We start from the raw sequence: 22329 nt of genomic DNA, 5'->3' as shown, positions 1-22329 counted from the left end.
AATTATTTGTGAAAGGATGAACTGTCTGGAGCTTCCTTATCCAAAATAATCCATGTGTTACCATTCTCTGTTGTAACTTCCTACACCCTGCTGTGGTTTGGGGAAAACTGAGTCCTATAACCCAGAGATGTATAAAAACTACATGTGGGCACATGGTTTTACCTGAGTGCCTGTGAATTGATCATGGTAGGAATGTTACTATCTCAGGTCTGTACTTGTCACTGCTGTAGTGGACCCTTTTGAATCACTTTGTAAGCATTAAAGTGCTCCATGATTCAATCATGAAGTGCTCTTAAACCCTTTGCACCCTTATCTTTGCATGCACATCCTTGGCACCCTTTGACCTTGGTGTTTTTCTAAGCAGTCAAACCACCCAGTTTTGACATTGTCTTATGAAGGCTTTTTTTTTCAACTGCAGTTTCCTCTGTAAGCTCCTGAATTTTTTTTTCAGAACTCTGAAGACACAAGATCTTACAAGCACACTGCAAAAGAAGAAACAGAACTTCAGAGGTAAATTCTCAATCTGTCATTAAAAAGAACTATTTAAAAATATAACAATGCTGAAGACTTAATGCTGAAGACTTTTTTTCAGCCTGTTCACCAAATGAAATATGGTGTTTTAACCAGTCTTTCTTTGGATATTTTAAACCTTGGATATTTTAAACCTAGTGTACAGTAAATATAATTACTGAGTATTTTCTCTGCTCTTATGACAAATTTCCTAATAATTTTTCATATAATTAATGATTTCTGTAGAATGTTATTATATTCCCCTCCATTGCTCCCTTTCCAAGTTCCCCAGTCAGTGCAGGATAAACAGTTTGAAAGCTGTGTGTGTTATGGCACTGTGTGACCAAGCTGACCTTTTAGGTAACACACCTCCTTTATCACTGAACTGCTGTTAAAACTTATCTGTGTGATAAGAAGAAACTCAACTCTGTAGGGTGTCTCTCAAACCAGTAGTGAATGCAGAAGAAGCTTTTTCTCCATTTTCTGAAAGCTAAAATGGCTGTACAGTGGAGAAAGGTAAATCCAAAAATGCAGTGTCAAACTATTTTGAAGGATAACTGTTGCTTCAAGTTCATATTTAAGAATGGTGCTCATAAATGCTTAGTTCTGTCTCAATCAAATGCAGATGCCTTTTTTGTTGCTCTTTTCCATTACCTGAGCTAAATTACATTACTTTCTTGATCATGTTCATGTAGGTCCAAACCAGAGAAAGATGGGCATGAGAAGAAGCGACACCGAATTTCTCGTGCTTTTCACGATGCAGATGGAAGATCCCAGGAAAAATCTCCAAAGAGAAGCAAAACCCCAGATGGTTCTTCAATTCATACTGACAGGCAGAAGAAAATAGTGATCCAGTTTAAAGCCAAAGAAATCAAACATGGCAAAACCACCCGCACTCCTGATGTGGTGACTGCCAGCAAGGAAAGAAGTCAATCTGATGGAAGAGAAGGAAAAAGGCTCTGGCACAGCTTTGAGCTTCAGAGGGACAAGGCACTGAAGAAAAAGAGAGAGAAAGCTGAACTCTGTAAACTCAAGCTAAAAGCAGAACAAGCTATGATAGAAAAGTTTAAGCCCTCTGTGTACGAGGTACCACATAAAAAGGCAGAGAGCTCAAAAAAGCGGAGTGAAGTTGTCAGAATTCCCAAAAAGCCACCTGACAGCTCTACAGGGACTGGGCATGGTGACAGACCTGTCAGTAAGGAGCCAAGTGCATTATCTAGCTTCTGGGAAGAAGAGGAGGAGAAGAAGAATATAAGGACTTTGCTGAGAAGAAGAGGCACACGAGTAAACACAGATCATCACACTCCCCATCTGAAACTCCACCACGACGGGACTCTCAGAAGCGCAAGAAACACAGCCCTGGTTCTCCTAAAGCTCCTGAGCACTCAGCAACTAAAGAAGGAGACTTGGAAGCCACAGCGTTGTGTTTTAAGCAGGTAATTAGAACCCTGTTCTTTGTATTATGTAGATGTTTCAGGATGGCTTCTTAATGGCAGATTTGTATGAGCAGACTGTCTTCTGACAGAATCCAGCCAGGTTTCACAGCTAGCTAGGTGGATTTTTCTGATCCTAATGTAAACCTTGTTTCCATGTTCCTCAGCTAAATGTTAAACAGACCAGAAGGGTAAAGGTCTTGGATGCTGGGACTGTGTCTGCTCAAATGCTTCCATGGCTTTGCTTTGCTGCTGGGGGCATGGAATACTTTAGTTTAGGTATAAATCAGCTGATTTTTTGTTTTTAGTTGATATGGTTATTTCATTTTTTGAATTAATAAACTGAAGCAATGAAAACTTGCTGCCAGACAGAGCATTGTTAGTGGAGTGATGCCTGGAGAGCTTGGGGTGGATGTGGGACTAAATTGGTATGTGTGCTGCAGAACTTCCCTTCTATCTGTGACAGGTTTGTTTCTAAGCTCAGGTTGTGGTGCAGAGCCAAACACAAGCTGGATCTTGAGAATGGGGTTTTTGCTGTTGTTCTGGTGAAAATGCCCAGCAACTTTGGGGATTCCAGTTTGTGTTACAGTACTGTGGGCATTTTGTGTGTGTGCTAAGAGTTATTACATGCAAAGCTGGGGAGCCATTGAGGTTGGAAGGCACCTCTGGAGATCATCCAGTCCAGCCCCCTTGCTCAAGCAGGGTCAGCCAGAGCTCATTGCCCAGGACAAAGGATAGAGACTCCACAACCTCTCTGGGCAGCCTGGTCAAGCACCTTCAATGTAAAAAATGGTGGGGGGTTAATGTTCAGATGGAATTTGCTGTGTAGTCCAGTCATTTATTTAAAAGAAAGCCATGCATCTAAGCCATATTAAAATGGTACTATAGATGCTAATAATTGTAGTTTAGGTTCCCTATTCACTTGGGAGTACCCAGTGTTCTCTAAAAAGCCCTCTAAGACATGTGTTGTTCTTCTGTTCCTGCTTGTTTCTAGAATGTTGAGGGCCCCTGCACATCTGACTCCTACCAGGGAGGTGAGGTCACAAAGCCTGTGCCTGCCCCAAAGGTGAGTGAGGGACTTGTTTAACACTGCAGGGCTGTATTCCAAAACTCCTGGCATAGGGATCCCTTTTACCTCAGTATTCCTTGATATTTTGTGGTGTTGGCAGGGTGTGTATTTGTGGTGTTTTTAATTCTCCCTACAGGGCTCTGAAGACTTTCCACCCCTTCAAGACAGTCAGAACACAGAAACAGACCAAGAGGTTGGTAATGCTTTCATTTAACACTTCTGTGTTGTCTTAAAGACCAAGGGCACCAAGGTTGTGTAACTGGACAATTCCATGACCTTTCCAAGTATTTGACATCGTTGACTCATGATCTACACTCAAATGTGGAGCATTTATTTAAAAAACTAAGCAAACTTGCTGAAGTGCTGCTAATCAGGAACTTTCTGAGATAAAGTGTGTCTTTCTGTTACCATGTGCAACAAAAGGGCCTTCAGAGTTGTTCACATGCTCCAGCTATCTCATTTTTCATCCTTCAACTTTTTAGTTGGAAGAGAGACATATTTTTTTAAGAAGTGCCTGTTAGGAAACTTGCAGTTTGTGTAGCAAAAAAAATGCAGCAAAGTTTTTGAATACCATGTAGAAAGGTCATAAATCTTTCTAGGCCGTATTTTGGATGTCTTTACTGGAGAATATGTAGAAGTTCTCGTGGATTTCATTTCCTGTACTGACTTAAAATTTTTCAGACATCATTTTGAGGCAATTTTAACAGCTTTAATGCAAAAGTGTCTTTTTGGGGAATAATTATGAAGTGATTCCTTCCAATGGATTACACACATGCTCATTTTCTCCCTGTAGATGCAGATAGTTGAAGACTTGCACGTTGCTCGTGTGGAGAAGAGGATGGCCCTGTCTGTAGTACAGACCTGTGGAGAACTTACAAGCATGGAGATAGATCTTCCAGAACAGGATTTAAATACTCCTGCTGGTATGGCATGATGGGATCTGCTTTGCTCTCTAGTTGCAACAAGTAATTACAGTTATTGATGGTCTGAGTAGGGAGCACATAACTGATTATTTCTGCTGTTTTCTCTTTTTTCTCTTCTTTTCCCCTAGGGGCTTTTAGTTCTGGTCTGAACATCCTAGTGGTGATTGACACAAATATAATGATTAGTCACCTTGAGTTTGTGAGATCCCTGAAATCTGAGGATATACCCGGTATGTAAATATGTTCTGATGAGTAAGACATTGTAAGTAAAACAGATGCTGTAAGAGCTTCAGGATACCTGAAGGAAACCAAGCCCCCCTGGGTTCCTTAAAAAGGCAGCAGGTTTCAGGCAGGGGCAGAAGGCACACAGAGAGCCTGGTTCTGTGAACCCAAAAAGCTGCATCCTAGGGAAACCTCCCCTGTGGAAGCAGAACCTACTGTGCTTACAGCCCATGTACCTGCAGAGAAGCATGGCAGATACTCCAAGGAATATGCTTGAATTCTTAGCAGTAAATAAGACTTAACCCTTTCTAAAAACATAATTTAAGCATTTAACTTCTTACTAGTGATAACTCTATTTTCTCGTCTCCTTTTAGCATTTCTTTTTCTAGAAATATAAAACTATCTAAAAAGTGTAAGGCAGTCAGTCACTGCTTTTTCTGTCTTGATAAAGGTGGCAGAACTGAGCAATTTCTTAGGAATTCAGAATGCAGACCCTGGCTTTAATATTTGCCTCTAATATTCTGGAAGGCTGTTGGTTATTTCATGTTTGCAGGATTGGGATTGTGCATGTCAGTTCTTGGTAGGCACATCTGGAATCTGTCAGAATGCCTAGGATGCTTTGATGCTTTCAGCTAATGAATACACTTATTCCAGCCACCTGGAAAATACCTTTCCTTAGGGCCTGAGTGATTTTCAGGAGTGTGTCAGACTGTATTTCTTCTCTCAGGTTAGGAATTCTCTGTCTTATATAGACTGAGATGCCTTTTTAGAATACTGCAACTCCCAGTGTCTGGTCCTGCACCAGACCCACTGTCTGGAGAAGGCTGCTGATTCCCAGCCTATTTATTGTAAAGCAGATGGTTATTAATGTATTTTTTCAAAATTCTGTTCTCACAATGTGAATGAGAAAGAAAACAATTGAAGTATTTGTCATGGGGTGACCAGCAGAACAGTCATTAAACTTCTGATTTACCCCTGTATTTCATATAAAAGCTTTAAAGTTCAGCCCATACTTACCTACAAATAAAACCATGGTCCAATAGCCACACTTTCTGTTCCTGGTTTAGGAGTGCTGGTTGGCAATGAACACAAGCTGTTGCTGCTTTTTTTGCTGCTTGTTTTGGCACAGTTACTGCTGTGGTCCCTTGGGTGTGGGCAGCCTGGTATTTCAGCTGCTGTTTCACCTTGCTGCAACATCTCACAGCAGGTGTGTGCCAAGAGAATTGGTGCAAATATGTGTTATTAATGTTGTCAAAGTATTCTGCTGATTAAAATTGTGTTTCCCTTTTGTTTGCCTGGTACTGTCACTTTTCTATGTAATCAGTGAAGAGGGAAGTCAGCATTTTCCAGCTTTTTTTCAAATGCTAGATTCTCTTGAGCAAGGACTATGAAAACTACTGGCAAAAAAGTGTGAACTTGCATAAAGATGATGCTTGAATTGAAAGTTCTCTGTATGGTGTCGCTCCTGCAAATACCATTGTTTATTGGTGGGTTTTTTTCCTTCCAGGAGTTGACAAACTTGCATTAATCATTCCCTGGGTCGTCCTACAAGAGCTGGACAACTTGAAGAAGGGGAAAATGTTGCAGCATGTTCGGGACAAAGCTATCCCTGCAGTGCAGTTCATCTACAAGTGTCTCAAGAACCAGGATTCCAAACTGTGGGGGCAATCCATGCAGCTGGCTTCTCAAAAAATGTGTAATACATGTGCAATCCATTTGTGCTGGGTACTTCATCCTTGCACTTCACCTAGTGGCACCCTTAGAATTCTGAGTTTAATGGAGACTTCTTCACTCTGCTGTTTGCTAATTAACATGAGCTAATTTCTTACAGCAGCCTTCAGAGTGTATCCAAGGCTGTGGCATGTGAATGTCTCCACTATCTATTGTTTTACCAGTTGTTTCTCACTTTCACCTTACACTTGTGTCCTGGTGTGGGTGGTGTTAAATGTACAATGAGCACCACGAGTGCACTGAGGTGTTTGTGAGGCTGAGCTGTGCCCACATCCCTCAGCTGTGTCTGCCCTGCCTTTACAGATGGGCTGAGTGATGAGAACAACGACGACCGTGTCCTGCAGTGCTGCCTGCAGTACCAGAAGCTCTTCCCACAAGCTCTTGTTGTCCTCTGCACGTGAGTTCCTGGCTGCCTTTAGCTCTCCTGCCACACTGCTTTCAAAGCAGGGCTTAAAGAAAGAGCACTTTCTGATGTAAGCTCTTGGAAGGGCAATCACCCTCTTAAAAGCTAGAGTAGAAGGATATAATAAACCACTACAACTGGAGGTGGAATCACCTTTATGAGCTTGACGTCTGAAATAGAATTCAGCTTACTCAATATTCAATTTTAAAACTTGTTAAAACATAGGTTTCTCAGATTTTATTCTGGTTTCTCATAAAAAATATTTCTGAAGTTACAAAATGAAAAAAACACTTGAATTAAGGATTGAGATCCAGTTAGAGACTTCACCCCTGTTCCCAGCCAGGCAAGCAAAAGCAAAGAAGGGGTTAATCTTAGAAAGCAGGAAGCTGGGGATGGATTTGCTGCTCTTCCTGTTTGTGAGGATAACAGCTGACCTCTGGGTATTGATTCTGAATTTGATAGGAGCAGGTGAAGCCTGCTCAAAGGACTAAAGAGCCAAGTCCTTGGCTCTACTTGCTCTGGTCTTGGCTAGAACCAGTTCCTGCATGGTTCAGTGAGTGGGATTAAAACTCTGGGCACCATTTGGGTTATTCAAGTTGACACAGGTTGCTGCTGAAAATGCCATTTCAGTCAGTGTTCATGGGGTCATGATGGTGATTTTAGGTTTCACTGATCAAAAAACAGAAGCTGACTTCAGAACTGGTTTTCATCCAAAAATTTCTTTATCCTCTACCAATATAAGCAATGGGAATTTTTGAGAAAGTACTGGGATGCAGCTTTGTCCTGGCTTTTTAAAGTAGTTCTGCTGGAGCAGAACCTCAGAGTGGCATCTGGGATAAAGATTTGACCAGCAGAATAGTTAAAAGGGGTCTCAACAAGGAGAATTAACTGTAGCCATCAAATAAGATAGTACTGCCTCAGAATTATTGCCTGGTTTGCTTTCTGAGATCATAGCAGCTAAGCATCACTGCTGTAATCACTGCTGTAGTAATTATAGCTATTGTTTTCTTAAACCTAGACTCTGAAACACTTATCAGTATGTTTCTCATTTTTACCTAATTTTCTGGTTTAATTTTTTGAACTGCTTCTAATTGCTTGAGAAAGAGAACTTAGTCTATATAATGAAACTCACAAAATAGGTTTTCCAAATACAATGTGCTGCTTTTATTCCTTTGCTGACAACAATTAATTATTTTCTAGGGATGATAAAAATCTGTGTAATAAAGCCATTGTGAGTGAGGTGAAGGCATTCTGCAAAGCTGATCTGGTCACTGCTCTGCAGAACGTGAATGCAAACAGGCCCCAGAGCTCTGAGGAGCTGCAGCAGCCGAAGCACGGTGAGTCTGGGGAATATATATGGTGGTTTGTAAAAAATCAGTGGGGTGGAGGAAGAACAGGTGCTACTATACCTTCACTTTTCCTATGCTTTGAATCCTTAGGAATGTTTTTTGTTTGGGGAGGGTTTTTTCAAAGGTTTTCTGAAAGTTCGAGATGTTAATTAAACCATCTCAGAGTTCTAGGAAATTCAAATGTGACATGTTTTTATTTTATAGGGAAAAAACCACTGCATTAATTTCCTGTGTTTAGAGTAATTTAAAAGGTGTCCTGAACTTTTTGGGACTGAAGGATGTTTTTTCATTTTTCCAAAGATACAGGTACAGCTTACAGAGATCCTCTTGTGCTTGCTGATAACCCTGCTGGCTGTATATGATCTAAGTTATTTAAGGAAAAAAGAAATGTGGAGTAAGATCACTAATCAGTAATACTATGGGGACATTAATCCTCTTGATTAGTAGCTCTTAATTAAAAATACACAGTACAAGTGGGTATAACTAGAAATAGTTGAAACTTAATTAGGTGAAGCACATCTGCTTTATAAACCCAAGTACAGTCTATCTGCATTTATGGGGACAAGTTCTCCATGTGCCATCAAGATGAATTAGATGTAAACCCAGTTTCAGTAAATGCCTTTTGTGTCATTGGTTTGACAGATACAGAATTTGGGAAGACAAGAGTTGATGCTGGTTTTACTGCACAATTCCCAAATGTGCTTCCAGACCTTGAAAAGAACTTAGGAGAAGCTTTGTCTTGTATTTTGGAGACTGAAATGAAACTTGCATTTGGAAACCTGTGGATGGAGGTGGTTTCTTACATCGTTTTGCTTGATATTTTGATTATTGAAAGGTTTGAATGTCCTTGGTGTTTTATTGCTATTAATACCTGTGCCAAGCCAAACCCAAATCATCCAGGTCCCTGATATCATTGACAGGGAACAGCTCAGTGTTCACTTCTAATATTTCATTTTATAGCAAGATTATCCTGTTTGATCACTAGTGTGCAGCATGTGCAGTATTTTAAGAGAATTTTAATGACGCAGTAACAGGGCTGCTGGTTTCTCAGTGTGAAATTTCAGAATTCTTTTTATTAATGGCATTAAAATTCTATTTCAGCTTTTCTACTTAAATAAAACCTTGCACTGTAAATGCATCCTGCAAGAAATCATTCCATCATGTTCTGTATAATATCAGGGCATTTATTGCATTTCTTCCCCACCAGAACAGATGTGGATAAAACTGTTCCCAGCTAAATTGATTCCAGTGCAGAGGCAGAATGACAAGGGTACTAATGAGAACCTCTAAACATGCTTGCAGAAGATACATACCCATGTACAAGGCACTTTCACATTGTCCATGCTTAACTTTAGTTTCCATTTTATAGCTGGTGGAGGTTGTTAAAAGTTTAAATTTATTGCATATAAGCCTCTGTGGCTTTAAAAATACCCCAAAATCATGGGGTGACTTGTTTCCAAGCTGCCCTGATTAGCTGCTAAACTTTCAATCACTTCTCTATTCAATTATTTAATTTCTTTAAACATATCTTCAAACACTGGTTTCACTTGATAGTAGTGAATTCTCAGTTTTTTTGCAATACATGTATTTTACTCCATGTGTCAGTGTTTATTTTTACTTTGTAACAGTACTGGAAAATCATAGGCATATTTACTGTTCTTCTTTTTGTTCTTGTTACTGTTGGCTTTTGTGCATAAGTAACTCATTAGATCAGTTTTGACATAAATCAAAAGTCTTAAGTGTTTTTGAGGAATGGGGAATCACAAATTGTGCATTGCTTCTTAATGAGCATCACTGTTTAACCCATGGTGTTGCTGAATCAAATCTTTATTAATAGATAAATTTGTTTAAATCTGGTCTTATTTCTGAGGAATCACTGAATTTCTCCTTCAGCAGTCACAGATCATCACATTCTTGAAGAACATAGCAATTGTGAGATTTATAGGAACATGTCTAAATGGAAACCAGCCTTTGAATTTATAACATACTCTCTTCCAGATCCTGTATCTGAAGCCACCATGGACTTTAGCAAACCTGCTGAAATGTTATAAAAAACACTGGATGGCTGTTTTTGGTTATGTGGTGCCAAGGAGTTTACTTTCAACCATTGAATGCCTTTCTAAACACCTTTATGCAGGTAACAGTCCCTGAGAAAGTTAATTGTAAACTTGTGAAAAGCCTCCATGTTCTGGTTTGAGTTATGGAACTGGCTCTGTGTGTTAATAGTCACCTAGGTCTGAATTATTTTTAAAAAGCAAATAATTCCTTTTCTCTCCTTTGCCTCCATGTTACATGTGACCAAATGATCTGCATTTACCAAAAAAATTATGGAGGAGCAAAGGATATTTTATGTGGTATGTGAGGGCAGGGAGGTTTGTTTTAAAAAGAAGCCAACTAAAATAAAACCCCCACAAACCTTCCATTTGTTTAAAGATGTCTTTGAGCATTTGATTTTGACAGACAGACCTGGTGAATTCCCCCAGAGGGTGCTGGGCACTGCCCAGGCTCCCCAGGGAATGGGCACAGCCCCAAGGCTGCCAGAGCCCCAGGAGAATTTGGACAAAGCTCCCAGGGATCCAGGCTGGGATTGTTGGGGTGTCTGGGCAGGGCAGGGGTTGGACTCTGTGATCAGGGTGGGTCCCTTCCCACTCAGATACCCTGGGATTTCTTGGTTCTACCTCTTTGGGATATTGCTGTTCTGCAGAATTATTTTAGATATGCCAGTTGATCCTTGTGCAAGATCCCAGGATAAATTTGGAAGACTTGGCTGAGGAGTGAGCAGTCCCATGCATGTTTCTCTGAGATTGTTGTACCTGATGCTTCTGAACCATTTTCCTAGCATTATCAAGTGCTTCTGTTAATCTAGGTATTTGAGCATTAAATTTGCCTGCCAAGACTGTTAAATCCTAACTTGTTTTTTTCCTCCCTCTTACATTAATGTCTAAACATCAGATAAACCATTTGACTCCTCAACAGTGCGTGTCCTACTCCAGGAATCCAAAAAATTGCTCCATGCTTTCAGCTGCAGGTCAGACTACAATGGTGTCCTGCCCCAGGCTTATGCTGAAGTGGCAAAACTGTGTGAGACCCTCGGAGGGGTAAGGGCAGCTTTGGTGTTTGTCCACCTCACCTCATCCTCAAGTTGTTCCATGTTCCAAACCTGGCTTAGATTTCTTAATTATTCCCATCATTTCCACTGATTACTCCAGGAAATGTTGCTGGGGTGTTTTTGAAATGAAGAGACCCTGACTTGAAGTTTTATTTTCATTCAGTGAATATCTGCTGATACATTTTTTGCCTAATATAAATGTGTTAGTATCAGAAAGGTGACTGAAACCCATTATTTTGTCTTAGTTTTCTATTGCAGTAGTGTCTGATGGGCCTTAGAGGTTAAATTTGCTGTTTCTCCTTCTGACATGGGTCCCAAACTGTTGTTCTTAAGTGTGTTATTTCAGCTTTCATTGTCTGTGTAGCTGAAGAAGGGATTCCCTTGTTTGTGGTGGTTGTGCTGGCCCCTTTTGTGTTCTCAGAAGTTGGTCTTCACTCCCAGCTCAGCTCTTGAGTTGCTGTGGAGGAAATTCCAACTGTCTTGGTTTATGGTTACTGTCACTTCTATATGTAATGATGTAAAAACTGAGTCATGAGCATGGATGAAATATTTGGATTTATGGGAAAGAAGATAGGTCAGAACAGCTGTCAAGAGTTCTTGGTGTCTTTAGAAAAGGATGAAAGAGAAAGAAAGGTCAGGAGTCACCTGTGCTGGGACCTCTGTGCAATGCAGTCAGCCCCGAACCTGATGTTCTGGGTCATGAGAATCAAGCTCTGTCTGAAAACTTCTCAGGAAGGAAATTCCTCCCTGCAAGGGTGGGCAGGCCCTGGCACAGGGTGCCCAGAACAGCTGTGGCTGCCCCTGGATCCCTGGCAGTGTCCAAGGCCAGGCTGGATGGGGCTTGGAGCAAGCCTGGGACAGTGGAAGGTGTCCCTGCCATGGCAGGGGTGGCACTGGATGGGCTTTAAGGTCCCTTCCAGCCCAAACTATCAGGAGAGGCTTTGGATGCAGAGACTATAACCGAGGTGACTCAAAGAGTTCAGCCTTGATTTGTTGAGCAATGCTTAAAAAAAATCTGTAGAAGTGTGTAGATTCTGGTTTTCTGAAGTTAGGAACCAAGTACATTGATTATTTGTTTGCTGAACTGTTTTATAAGGTGAGGGCAGACAGTGAGCAGGATTTATCAGAAGACATCATGGTTCTTTCAGAAAATACTGCATGTGAAAAAATGGAAGCCACGATGCCCAATCTGCAAAGCACTGAGGAAAAAGAGCTACAGCCCAGCTTTCATGTGGCTCAGGAAAACAGGCACCAGGAAATCTGGTCAGTCCTGGAAGGTGTTTGGAACACCATGAACTTGTACAGGTACAGCTTGCTAAAAGGACTCAGAACTAACACATAGCCTTAGATAATTTTCAAACAAGCACACTTTAGAAACTGTGCTTTTTTTACCCTGCAATTAATCTAAATTGACTCCCTCCCCCCCAAAAAAAAAAATCGCACAAAAGTTGGGAGCATGCAAATTGTTATGTCAATTAGAGCTTTTCTTATTAACTGCTTTTCTTTCTTTTCTTTGTTTCTTTGGAATTTCAGTATTGAGCTGTTCCAGAAGCTGGACCCCAGTGCAGTGACCATGGCTGGCAAGGCCTCGTTTGAGGAGGCTTTTGTGGGCCTGCAGAAGCTGCTGGCAGCAGTGAAGGACATCCGTGAGGGCATTGGCAGGTGAGCACTGCAGCTGGGCACAAAATGTGTCACAGGCACCTGAAGTCACAAAAGTCTGAAATATTGCAGCACCAAACCACTCTTTATTCTGTGTGCTTGGTGACATGATTTGCAGTAAAAATCCTGCTGCCAAGGTCAAGGCTGCCTTGAGCCATTGGTAGAAAAAGATCATGGAAGTGTTGCAGACGTGGAGATCTCTTGCAGGGAATTGCCTTTGATGTCTGGGATTTGTTTTCCAGTGTTTGACCAGCAAGTTGCCTCTGCTCAGGTGTAACTGGAGCTATTAATGATTAGTGATTATAATTAATACATCAGTTTTGATGGCAGAACTTTGAATAATTCAGGGCATTTGTGTTTCAAATGTGAGGCCCACTCAGATGGGGGCAAAGTTCCAGTAGAGTGAAGGATGTAAAGTTGTGGGGCTTTGCTGTTCCCAGTTCTTCATGACAGCCCTAACAACAACAATCAGCTGCATTTTCTCTTTAGGCAGGATAATATTCCCTCTGTCTTCATAGAATCACAGAATCCCAGAGTGGTTTGAGTTGGGAGGGACCTCAAAAGCCCATCCAATGCCACCCCTGCCATGGGCAGGGACACCTTCCACTGTCCCAGGCTGCTCCAAGCCCCATCCAGCCTGGCCTTGGACACTGCCAGGGATCCAGGGGCAGCCACAGCTGCTCTGGGCACCCTGTGCCAGGGCCTGCCCACCCTCATAGGGAACAATTCCTTCCCAGTATCCCATCTAACCCTGCCCTCTGGCAGGTAGAGCCCCATCCCTCCACTGTCTTTTTTTACAGCACAAAAGATTTAAAGTTTCAGGGAGAATAAGGAATCTCCTGTGTTGTCTTGGCTTAGTCCTTTTTTCATGGCACTGAAAGATAGATCCATTCAAAGAATTACAGTCTCTCTGTTAAATATAAATGATCAAAATATTATAAAAATTAGAAGCAGAAAAATATGGGTAGGAATGTGAGCTTGAGCAGGTGAGTGCTGATGGATTCAATTTATTGCTGGTGGGTTTTTTTCCCTCTAAGGAAATTGTTTCAATAAAGTAGGTTACTGCTAAACTTTGCTCTCTTCATTCTGATGCTAAAGTTTTTGCAACAGATCCTGTGGTACCAGTTTATAAATGTGGTGGATGAGATTAAATGGGAATATGGAATATTCAGAATGGTTATTTTTGTATTGCAGAGGTGTTTCATTTAAAACTATTGTTTTTCTGTGTGGGAGGGCTCTGTAAAAATAAAAACTCCTAATAATAAATAAAAATACATAGGCTCATTGTTGGAATGGAGTAGTTTTGCTGGACACTTTGGAAATGCCTGCTCTGATGTGCAGGTTTGCAGTAGGTGGCATCCTGGAGCAAGAAATGGGGAGCATTTGCACAAGCGTTTTCTGCGTTGGCCTTGAGTGGGGGATTTAAGGGAGTTTGAGAGCTCTGAGGAGCTTTTCCAAAGAGCCAGGAGCCAGATTAATGTGTCCATGCAGTTTTATGAATATTACAGAATATTAAAACAGAAATTCAGAAGCTTTCATAGAACCAGAATGTTTGGGGTTGGAAGGGACCTTAAAGCTCATCTGTTTCCAGCCCCTGCCATGGGCAGACACCTCACTTTCATTTTGCTCTAAAATTCACCTTGCAGCATATTTATATTTCTTGATTTTTGAACAAAATGCCTCTCAGTGACTTAATCTAATGGCATGATTGCAGAAAAGGAGGCACTGGAGAAAAAATAGTGAGAAAGTTCTGTTTTGAATATTTGGAGGTAAAACAGCTTTTAGTGATCAAATCCAGCTGATTCTGTGGTACCTTCTGATCCCTGCTGTCCAGAACAATGAAGAGAGAACATATCTTGTGAAAGTTTGGAAGCTTTACCAGTAAATTATGTTGAAAGTTCAACTGCATTAAAAGTTTAGATTTTCAGGTTGTTAAAAACAATTAGAAAAACATGATTATACTTTTTGAGATATATGTAATGAACCCCTTAATCATAAAAAAAACCAACTACAGTGGCACTATCCCAGCTATTCAGGCTTGGTGGCCAGAGCATGCTAATGACAAATACAGATACAGAAAAGGAAAAATAAAAATCTGTTTCACTGAAGATGTGTCAGTAACAGCTTTTTGCATGTTACCCTGTTCTGGTAATTTCTGCAACACCATGCAGGTTTTTTTATTTTGTCTTGATTTCTTCCTCTAACAGCACTGGTAGCAGAGTGGTGTTTGTATTGCACAATTCTGCATGCCAGCAATGACAGCCTTCAGCTCTGAAATGAAGAATAATCAGTACAGTGAGCATGTTCTAACTATATACCTTTACTATTGGTAATGGGCAAAGGGTATGAAACCTCTGAAATTTAAGCATCCAGTAAAATTGTGAAACCATTACATGATTTTAAATAATTTTGGATTGAGGATTTGTGAGTGTTCTCACTGGTGGTTTATATTTGTGTTTGGGTTGGGTATTATTTGGAAGCAGTTAATTGAGGCACCTTATTTAAGGTCTCTTAATTAACTCTTTAAAATTATATAGGGGTTTAGATTAGCTGATGTTTGCCCTCAGCTGAATAGAAATTGTGATTCTAAGCTTCTATATGCAGCCCTAGGGAATTGGATATTGTCTTCATGTCTCCTGCCAGGTTTCTTTTAGATAAGAAATCCTTGTTCATAGGAAAGAAAGAAAATTCAGTCTTGGGTGAATTGATGCAGTTATTTCAAGTTGGATTTTTTCCTTTCATCTCTTGGCTAAAAAAGAATTTTTTTGTTCATATGCCAACTTGAAAATCACTCACATCTTATAGCGTATACACTTGGATACAGGCCTCCTAAATATTTATACTAATATGCTGTCACCTGTAAAATATTTGTCTGTTACTGACTGCATAAGAAGCCTGAGTTCTGCTTTTCTAATATTTTATCTAAATTGAATTTCTCTCATTCTCCCAATGATTTGGAAAAATGTGGTTTAGTCCAGGACTGTGTAAACATTTGTAAATTAAAAGTGTAATTTCTTAAGATTTCAGTAGTGTAGGAGAGTGTTACTATATCAGAACCGATCACTGAATTGAAATAATTTAAAAACAATTCTGTAGTGTTACTAGCTTTAGTACAGAATTCCTCAGATGCAGAGAAACTGTGTCCTCTATTTTTTCAGCTGGCCAGTGGAGGAACTGAGGTCTCTTCTCCTTGGTGTCTCAATAGAGAATTGTCTTCATTCCCTTAGGCTCTGGTGTCAGTTAATAATTTCTGCCATAAAGTCCCAATAAAGTCTGTAGATGAAGAGCTCTGCCTTTAATCTTTTCTGCACACAGTCTCTTTTTGGAAGTAAAATGGAGATTAGTTCCCTGTTCAAAAAGTATCAGACATTCCAGTTGCTACTTGTTTGATCTTTACGGTTTTATGCATTTAGGTGAAACCTGAAACTAAACTTACCTGCATTTTAATGACAGCTGTAAGAAACAAAGCTCAAACAGAGCTGGAGGTGGGCAGTGCTCCCCAAGGGGCAGGGCAGAGGTGGTGCTGTGCAGCTGCTCACACCGTGGTGCCTTCAGAGCAGTCTGAAAAGCAGAAAGGTTTCAAACATGGGGCTCTAAAGCCATGGTGCTTGGAGCCTGTAGAGCCAGGGGTGCCAGCAGGGGCTGACAGCTGAGACATTTTGATCTATTTCTTATCCATTTCTATTTATTATTGTATCTTACACCTTGTGCTTGGCATCAGATGAGTGACAGGACAGGAGATAAACATTGGGAGTGGTTTGGGAAGCACTTGAGATAAAATCATCAAGTCTGTCTCCTTTCTCCCTCCTGCCCCCAAGACAGCATTTAACCTCCAATTGGTGGCAGATATTCATAGTAATTCCTTGGGTCTTTCTATGATATTCCCTTCTTTACCTCAAATTCCCTTCTTTACCTATGACATTCCCTTCTTTACCTCAGTATTTCCAGAAAACTGTGTAGAACCACCCTGGAGTTCTTAGGTTGAAGCTGAAGTACAGAATGGGGGCTGTTGTAGTGTGGCTGTGCAAGGCTGTGCTGATGCAAAGGCCAAGTGATTCCATGGATTTCCACTTTCTGCTTTTGAACCAGTGTGGAGAGAGGAGCAGCAGCAGTGGTTGGTGGTGTTGTGCTGAGGTTCACATGGCTGCTTAGAACAGTTGGATGTAAAAGCCCTTTGCTTCATGGATTACTGATTTACAGACAGTTCTCTAGACATAGTTCTGTAGTTGAGGCAGATGTTTTATCACTGAGGAACTTCCATGGAAACAAGGGCAACTTGATTTAATGAAGTAATGGAGGCAGAGTCAATGCTCCTACAGACAGGTCCAAATTTCCCAGTGCTTCCCATTCCCTTAAAATGTCCATTCTCCATAGCACAGGGGGGTGGCTACAGGTGATGAAAGGAACATGAAGTGACTGAAAGCAGTAGGGAGCAGTGGTGGTGCTGAGAAATCATTGCTCTGCAGACAGGAATGTGTCAGTTTTGTACAGAAGAATATATTCCCAGACTGGAACTTATATTGCAGCCCCTGTTTAGCTGCAGACAGCACCAGGCTGTTGTGTGAGTGCTGACCTGTTGGGAATCTGTGGAGGGAGTTATGGTGCAGGCTCTTCCCTCAGCAGCTTCCAGGGCTCTGTGTGGAGTGAGAGCTCCCCCTCAAAACAACAAATCTCTCACATTTGAAGCTGCTATAAAACTTGGAGCCAAATGTCAGACTTCTCATTCCACAGTACAAACCCAGAAACCATTGGCTTCATCCAGGCAAAGGCCATAAAATGAGGTACAGGATTTACCATTAGGTTACTTGGATGATTAATTACACTATTTGTTTTTTTTCTCCAAAGAGCTGGAGGCACAGTGGGTATGTCCATACACCTGAGGTCTTGCTGGAATACACTTGAGTGTGTTCCCTCCATCCTTCCTCTGGAGAGCTCCCATGGCCAGGTTTTCCAGTGGCAGCTCAGTCCTTGGCACAGCAGGAAGAATGGGGATAGACAGATTTTCCCCCAGTATTTTGTGATGAGATCATTCATAACACTTTAGCTTTTATGTTGTGTCCACTTGTGCATGCAGGCTGATGGCAGCAGTCAGGCAGGTTCTGCGTGGACTGGAGGGAATGATTCCATGAGGAATCTGCCTGGACTGGAGGGAATGATTCCATGAGGAATCATTCATATAATTCAGCCTCTCCCAGGCTCAGGATGCTCTGCTCCTGCTGCTGCAGGTGCTGGGTGTGATAGGCAGGGCTGGATAGCCTGGAGCTGCTGGGGTGGGAGTGGGAGCTGCTGGGGTGGGAATGGGAGCTGCTGGGGTGGGAATGGGAGCTGCTGGGGTGGGAGTGGGAGCTACTGGGGCGGGAATGGGAGCTACTGGGGCAGGAATGGGAGCTGCTGGGGCGGCAGTGGGAGCTGCTGGGATGGGAATGGGAGCTGCTGGGTGGGAGTGGGAGCTGCTGGGTGGGGGATAGGAGCTGCTGGGGCAATGGGAGCTGCTGTGCAGTTGCAGCTGCCAGGATTCCCTGTGTTTCCATGGAGGGTTGCTGGCAGCTTCTCCCTGCTGGGGTTTTCCGCTGTCAAAGCCGATTGTCGCTGAGGTGCCCGGGGAAGGTTCTGAGGTGTTTTTAGGCAGAGCAGCCAGTTGGTTCCCTTCTTGACTCCTATTAAGGCAAACATTTTGGGTACTGCTTCTTAGGAAGCAGGGGGAAGAATGCATGACTAATTTTTGGTGATAATTCCTATGAAAAATGATGAGAAAAAGTAGTGCACACTCTGCTTTTAGAGGGGACTTGACAATAAATCCTGTGCTGTGTCATGGTCTTCCAGCCTGCTTCAAACACAGACTCCTTTAACTGGTTTTTTAAACTTAGTCTGTTACTTTACTGTTTTTTTTCAATTCCTAATTAATTCATTTATAAATGAAGCTTACAGCTTGCAAGAGGAGGGAGAGAATTTGGGCACTTTCCCATGGGAAAGTAAATAGAGCTTTCCCCAAACAATTTTCTTTTTCCAAGTCCAGTCATTATCTTAATCATGATTTAACTATGTAAGACTGAAAAGTCCAGAATTTTCTCAGCATTTCTTAATATATATAAGGTGTTACTTGTGTTTTAATTTTGTGTTGATTTTAAGGTACATTTGCAGCATTTAGGAGGGTTCTGCTTTTCCTGGTGAATGCAAATGAAGTTACACTGAGGTGGAACTGAATTGTATCTGCCTGAATAGATGAGGATAATTAATTTTGTTAAAAACCAGCTTCTTTACTGGATTGGAGCCTTATGGAAAAGGGTGTCCGTCAAGGTGCTTCATTAAAGCCACCTCTCTTCAGCTGCTGCATCCCACTGGCCCTTGGCTGTATTGGGTGGGAATTGGTGCTTATTAGAAGTAACAGAAATGGAAAGTGAGTTGCAGCATTTGGGCTGCATGTGGGAATCTGAAGGGAATGAGTCAAAGCTGGGATGGAAATGTTGTGTTCGTGAGCCCAGGGGCCTCACTGGTGGGCACCAAGGGGCTTTCAGTTACTGCTGGGTTTCCTCCCTCCTCCCTCATTCAGAAATGGCTCACAAAAACATGGAGGGAATTTTTAATTAGAAAAAGCCTCCAGAAAAGTCCTCCCAGAAATAATAAGCTCTTTAATTCTGTTACAGTAGTGCAAGGGAAAATGCTTCAAAGTTCATAATTTCCTTTTTGTTCAAGTAATTTTTTCCCCTTGAAGATTTCTGATTTGTTTTTTTAACTCTTTCATAGACTCCTTTTCTACTTGCTTTAAATCATCCCCAAACTTTTTTTTTTTCAGAATTTTAACCCCAACCAGCAATTTCCAAGATATTTGGACCCTCTATAACTTCCTCAGAAGACATGAGGTATGACATTTTTGGTGTTTGATCACTTCACTTACAGCTTTTATTTTAGGAAGCCATGAGGTCATGTCTCATCACTGTATTTCCATTAAGAATTTTGATTCTTTGCTCTTATTTATTAGTTGTTAAACATAAAGATAGATTTTGGTTGGATTTCAACAGGTATTTGAGTTGTTCCTGTGATTTGCTGAGTGCTCACTTGGTGTGAATGACTTGCTGTTGAGAGTAAAAAAGCCTCAAAATGAATGTTTTTAGTAGAATATTTCTGTTTAATATGTTACATATTTCAGGCTTGCAGTGCTCTGCTGTGCAGGGAAATATATTTGGGGTTTAGGCCTTCACATATATTTTTGGAATTGATGCAAGTCAGGGCTTATTTCATTTGAGATACACACACATATCTATAAATATGTATATGTAAATAAAACTATAGGGTAACTTAAGAGGGGAGGGAGAATTCTTGAAGGTCTTGTAGATTTGTGCAGAAGTGGTTAGAAAATGGGGCTGGAATTTGTAATATTAGATTTAATTACAAGATACAGCATGACTTTTTTAATGTACTGTCTCAACTTGAGAGCCTGTTAAGGAATACATGAGCTGTATTTTCTGTTCCTACTGTATAATTGTAGAAGACATGTGATACTTGATAAATGACTGTATTAATTCTTTCTTCTTTGTTTTAGATTAATAACAGTCTGAAATTCACTGCTGAGGAGCTGTATGAATGTGTTTCACAGGAGCTCTACAGGTGAGCCAATTACTGACCCCAGTGGGGGAGTTGAGGCAGCTTTTTCACCTGTATTAACCAAGGTATCATGAGAGGAATCATCTGGGTCAATAAAAATCCCCCTTTGTAGGAACAGTGTAGGGAAAATAAATGGGGGATTTTTAAAATTCCCTTTTTAATTTTAATGCCCAAATAACACTGATCAGGAGAGGACAAAAATTAAATTGGACTTGAGGCATCAGTGCCTACATGGGGATTTTCAGCTGTTGGAGGTGAGGTGTTGAGCCCTCTCTCCTCTGCCAGTGGTTTCTGGCTCATTTCTTTATGAATTTGTGTCACTGAAGGTTTGTGACTCCAGGCTCTGGGAGGTTTCTGAAATGCCATCATGGATTTTTAATAATTCTGAGCTGGTTAATAAAGGGCAGGTAACTGGATTTTGCTGTTGTGCGGATATGAATGAGCTGTCACTGGCCAGGATCAGCTGAGTGAAAGGCTGGAGGGTGAATTACTCTAAAAAGCTTCCCTTGGCCTGGATTCATTCTGGGTCCCTGCATCTTCTGTGAAGTTCAATGTGCAGATTGCAAGATCAGGACACAAAGTTATTCAGGGAGGGAGACATTCAGTATTTATATCAGTAATAAAAAACAGTTTAAAAGCTTCACTCGCATGGGTTGATGGCTCTAGACCTGTATTGATACAGGCATAAAGAAAAGAGTGTGTGGAAATTTGTGCTCAGCAGAGGAAACAGGTGCTTTGGAGACTTCCCTGGCAGCCCTCAGGCTGTGATTGGGGTTTTCTTCCTTTTTTGAGAAGTAGCTTTTAAATGGTCTTTTGAGAAAGGTTTGCAAAAGATTCTAAGTTAGGGCATGTTTATATGTGATCAGGTTGAGATTACTCTTTTGAAAGGGTTTAAGTTGTAAGGGGGTGTATCCAGATCCTTATTTTGAGTATGAGTACAGGCTGTGTCAGTATATGAAGATGGTTGAACCTTCCAGAATCCCAGCTCTCTGCAGAAGGTTGATGCAGTGACCTCTCCTGACAGTTGTTCCCCTTTACCTGCCCTGGAAGGCAACAGGAGCTCTGCCTGTGGCAGCTGTGGGTTGGCTGTTGCAAGGAGCTCAAGTGAAATCCTCAGATGTAGCAGTTGTAGTGCAAAAGTCACTGCTGCTGCTTGAGTTTGATGGAAACGTCCTAGAAATTTAAGGAGTATTTGTAAAGATTGCTGTTCTGCTGTGTCCTGCTAACCTTTCTCTCCTGTCTCCCAGGGAGAGGCTGGAAGTGGGCTGCTGCCAGCTGGCACAGCTGGAGCAGACGCTGGAGCAGTGCCACGCATCCGTGCACAGGGAGGCCGAGAGCCGGGGCTGGCTCTGACCCGGGCTCAGCTCCGCCTCCTCAAGGGGAGGAGAGGAAAAGGGAAGTGCTGGAGGAGCCTAAACCCTGCGGCTTTTCTTCTCGAAGGTGGTGCTGCTTTGGCTTGGAGTTGAAGGGAAAACACAGTTTCACGTAGGCATTAAATGTTGGGATTTCTGCTGAGGATTCTACTCAGTACTAGAATGTTCTGTCTTGAGTGAGGGTGCTGCTGGATAGGCATGGATAGCAGGAGAAGCAGGGCTGGCTTGGGGTGCTGTGCTGCTCTGAGCATCCAGCGTTCCTGTCAGGAGCTGAGCTGTTAATGGTTGGATAGGAAAACCCCTCTGTTTGTTTTGCTGGTAGTTTACAAGTCACAAGTGAGAGAAAGGAATCTGTGGTGTGACCCGAGGGTAGGAAGTAGCTGAGTGCAAGGCCAGGAATGAAGGACTGACCCGCAGACACACCGTGTGTGTCCTGTGCAGTGAAGGCTTCAGAGAGGATGTAGAATGGGCAAAGGAGCAGATTGATGCCTGTTTTTCCTTAAAGACAAAACAGACCCCCCCACCCTCACACAAGTGTTTGTCCCATACCCCTTTTCAGAGGAAAAGGGCTTTAGTCCTTCGTTTAAGCAGGCATTTTATATTCATTCAGTGGAAAGCTGCTAGCAGTGCTCTTGGGGAAACTCCTCATCCTGCTCTTGCCACAGCCTTCTGGAAGGTGGGCCTGGGTCCTCCCTGCTCTCCAGGTGACATCCCTCTGTGGCTGCACTGCTGGTTGCTTTCAGAACTGCTTTAAGTCCATGAAACTTTCCAAAAGCCTATTTTCTAAGGCCTTTAACGCTACCTCTTCTTGTATGTATTTGTACAGAGATGAGCTGACTAGCAAAGTTCTGAAGTGTCTATTTTGATATTAACTTTTGGATGCATTTGTAAATTCTTGATTGTAAAAATGTAATTTATTGTTACATAAACCACTGGTTCATTCTGA

General features: G+C 41.7%; 1 protein-coding gene across 1 annotated transcript in view; it reads left to right on the top strand.

Moving 5' to 3' along the window:
- Positions 1–22329, top strand: part of SWT1 (SWT1 RNA endoribonuclease homolog) — a 25207-nt gene extending 2878 nt beyond the window's left edge. The window contains 18 exon segments of the mRNA XM_036387354.2: positions 452–510; positions 1206–1749; positions 1752–1946; positions 2938–3009; positions 3149–3205; positions 3806–3935; positions 4064–4165; positions 5665–5853; positions 6192–6285; positions 7492–7628; positions 8283–8431; positions 9639–9777; positions 10593–10738; positions 11846–12054; positions 12283–12411; positions 19202–19268; positions 19949–20013; positions 21258–22329. Coding sequence (XP_036243247.2) covers positions 452–510; positions 1206–1749; positions 1752–1946; positions 2938–3009; positions 3149–3205; positions 3806–3935; positions 4064–4165; positions 5665–5853; positions 6192–6285; positions 7492–7628; positions 8283–8431; positions 9639–9777; positions 10593–10738; positions 11846–12054; positions 12283–12411; positions 19202–19268; positions 19949–20013; positions 21258–21363 — 2589 coding nt within the window. The 3' untranslated portion in view covers positions 21364–22329.

This window comes from Molothrus ater, chromosome 9, assembly GCF_012460135.2.
Source record: "Molothrus ater isolate BHLD 08-10-18 breed brown headed cowbird chromosome 9, BPBGC_Mater_1.1, whole genome shotgun sequence".
In the NCBI taxonomy this organism is placed as follows: domain Eukaryota; kingdom Metazoa; phylum Chordata; class Aves; order Passeriformes; family Icteridae; genus Molothrus; species Molothrus ater.
The sequence above is the reverse complement of the archived record's forward strand: the minus strand, read 5'-3'. Positions and strand labels throughout refer to the sequence as shown.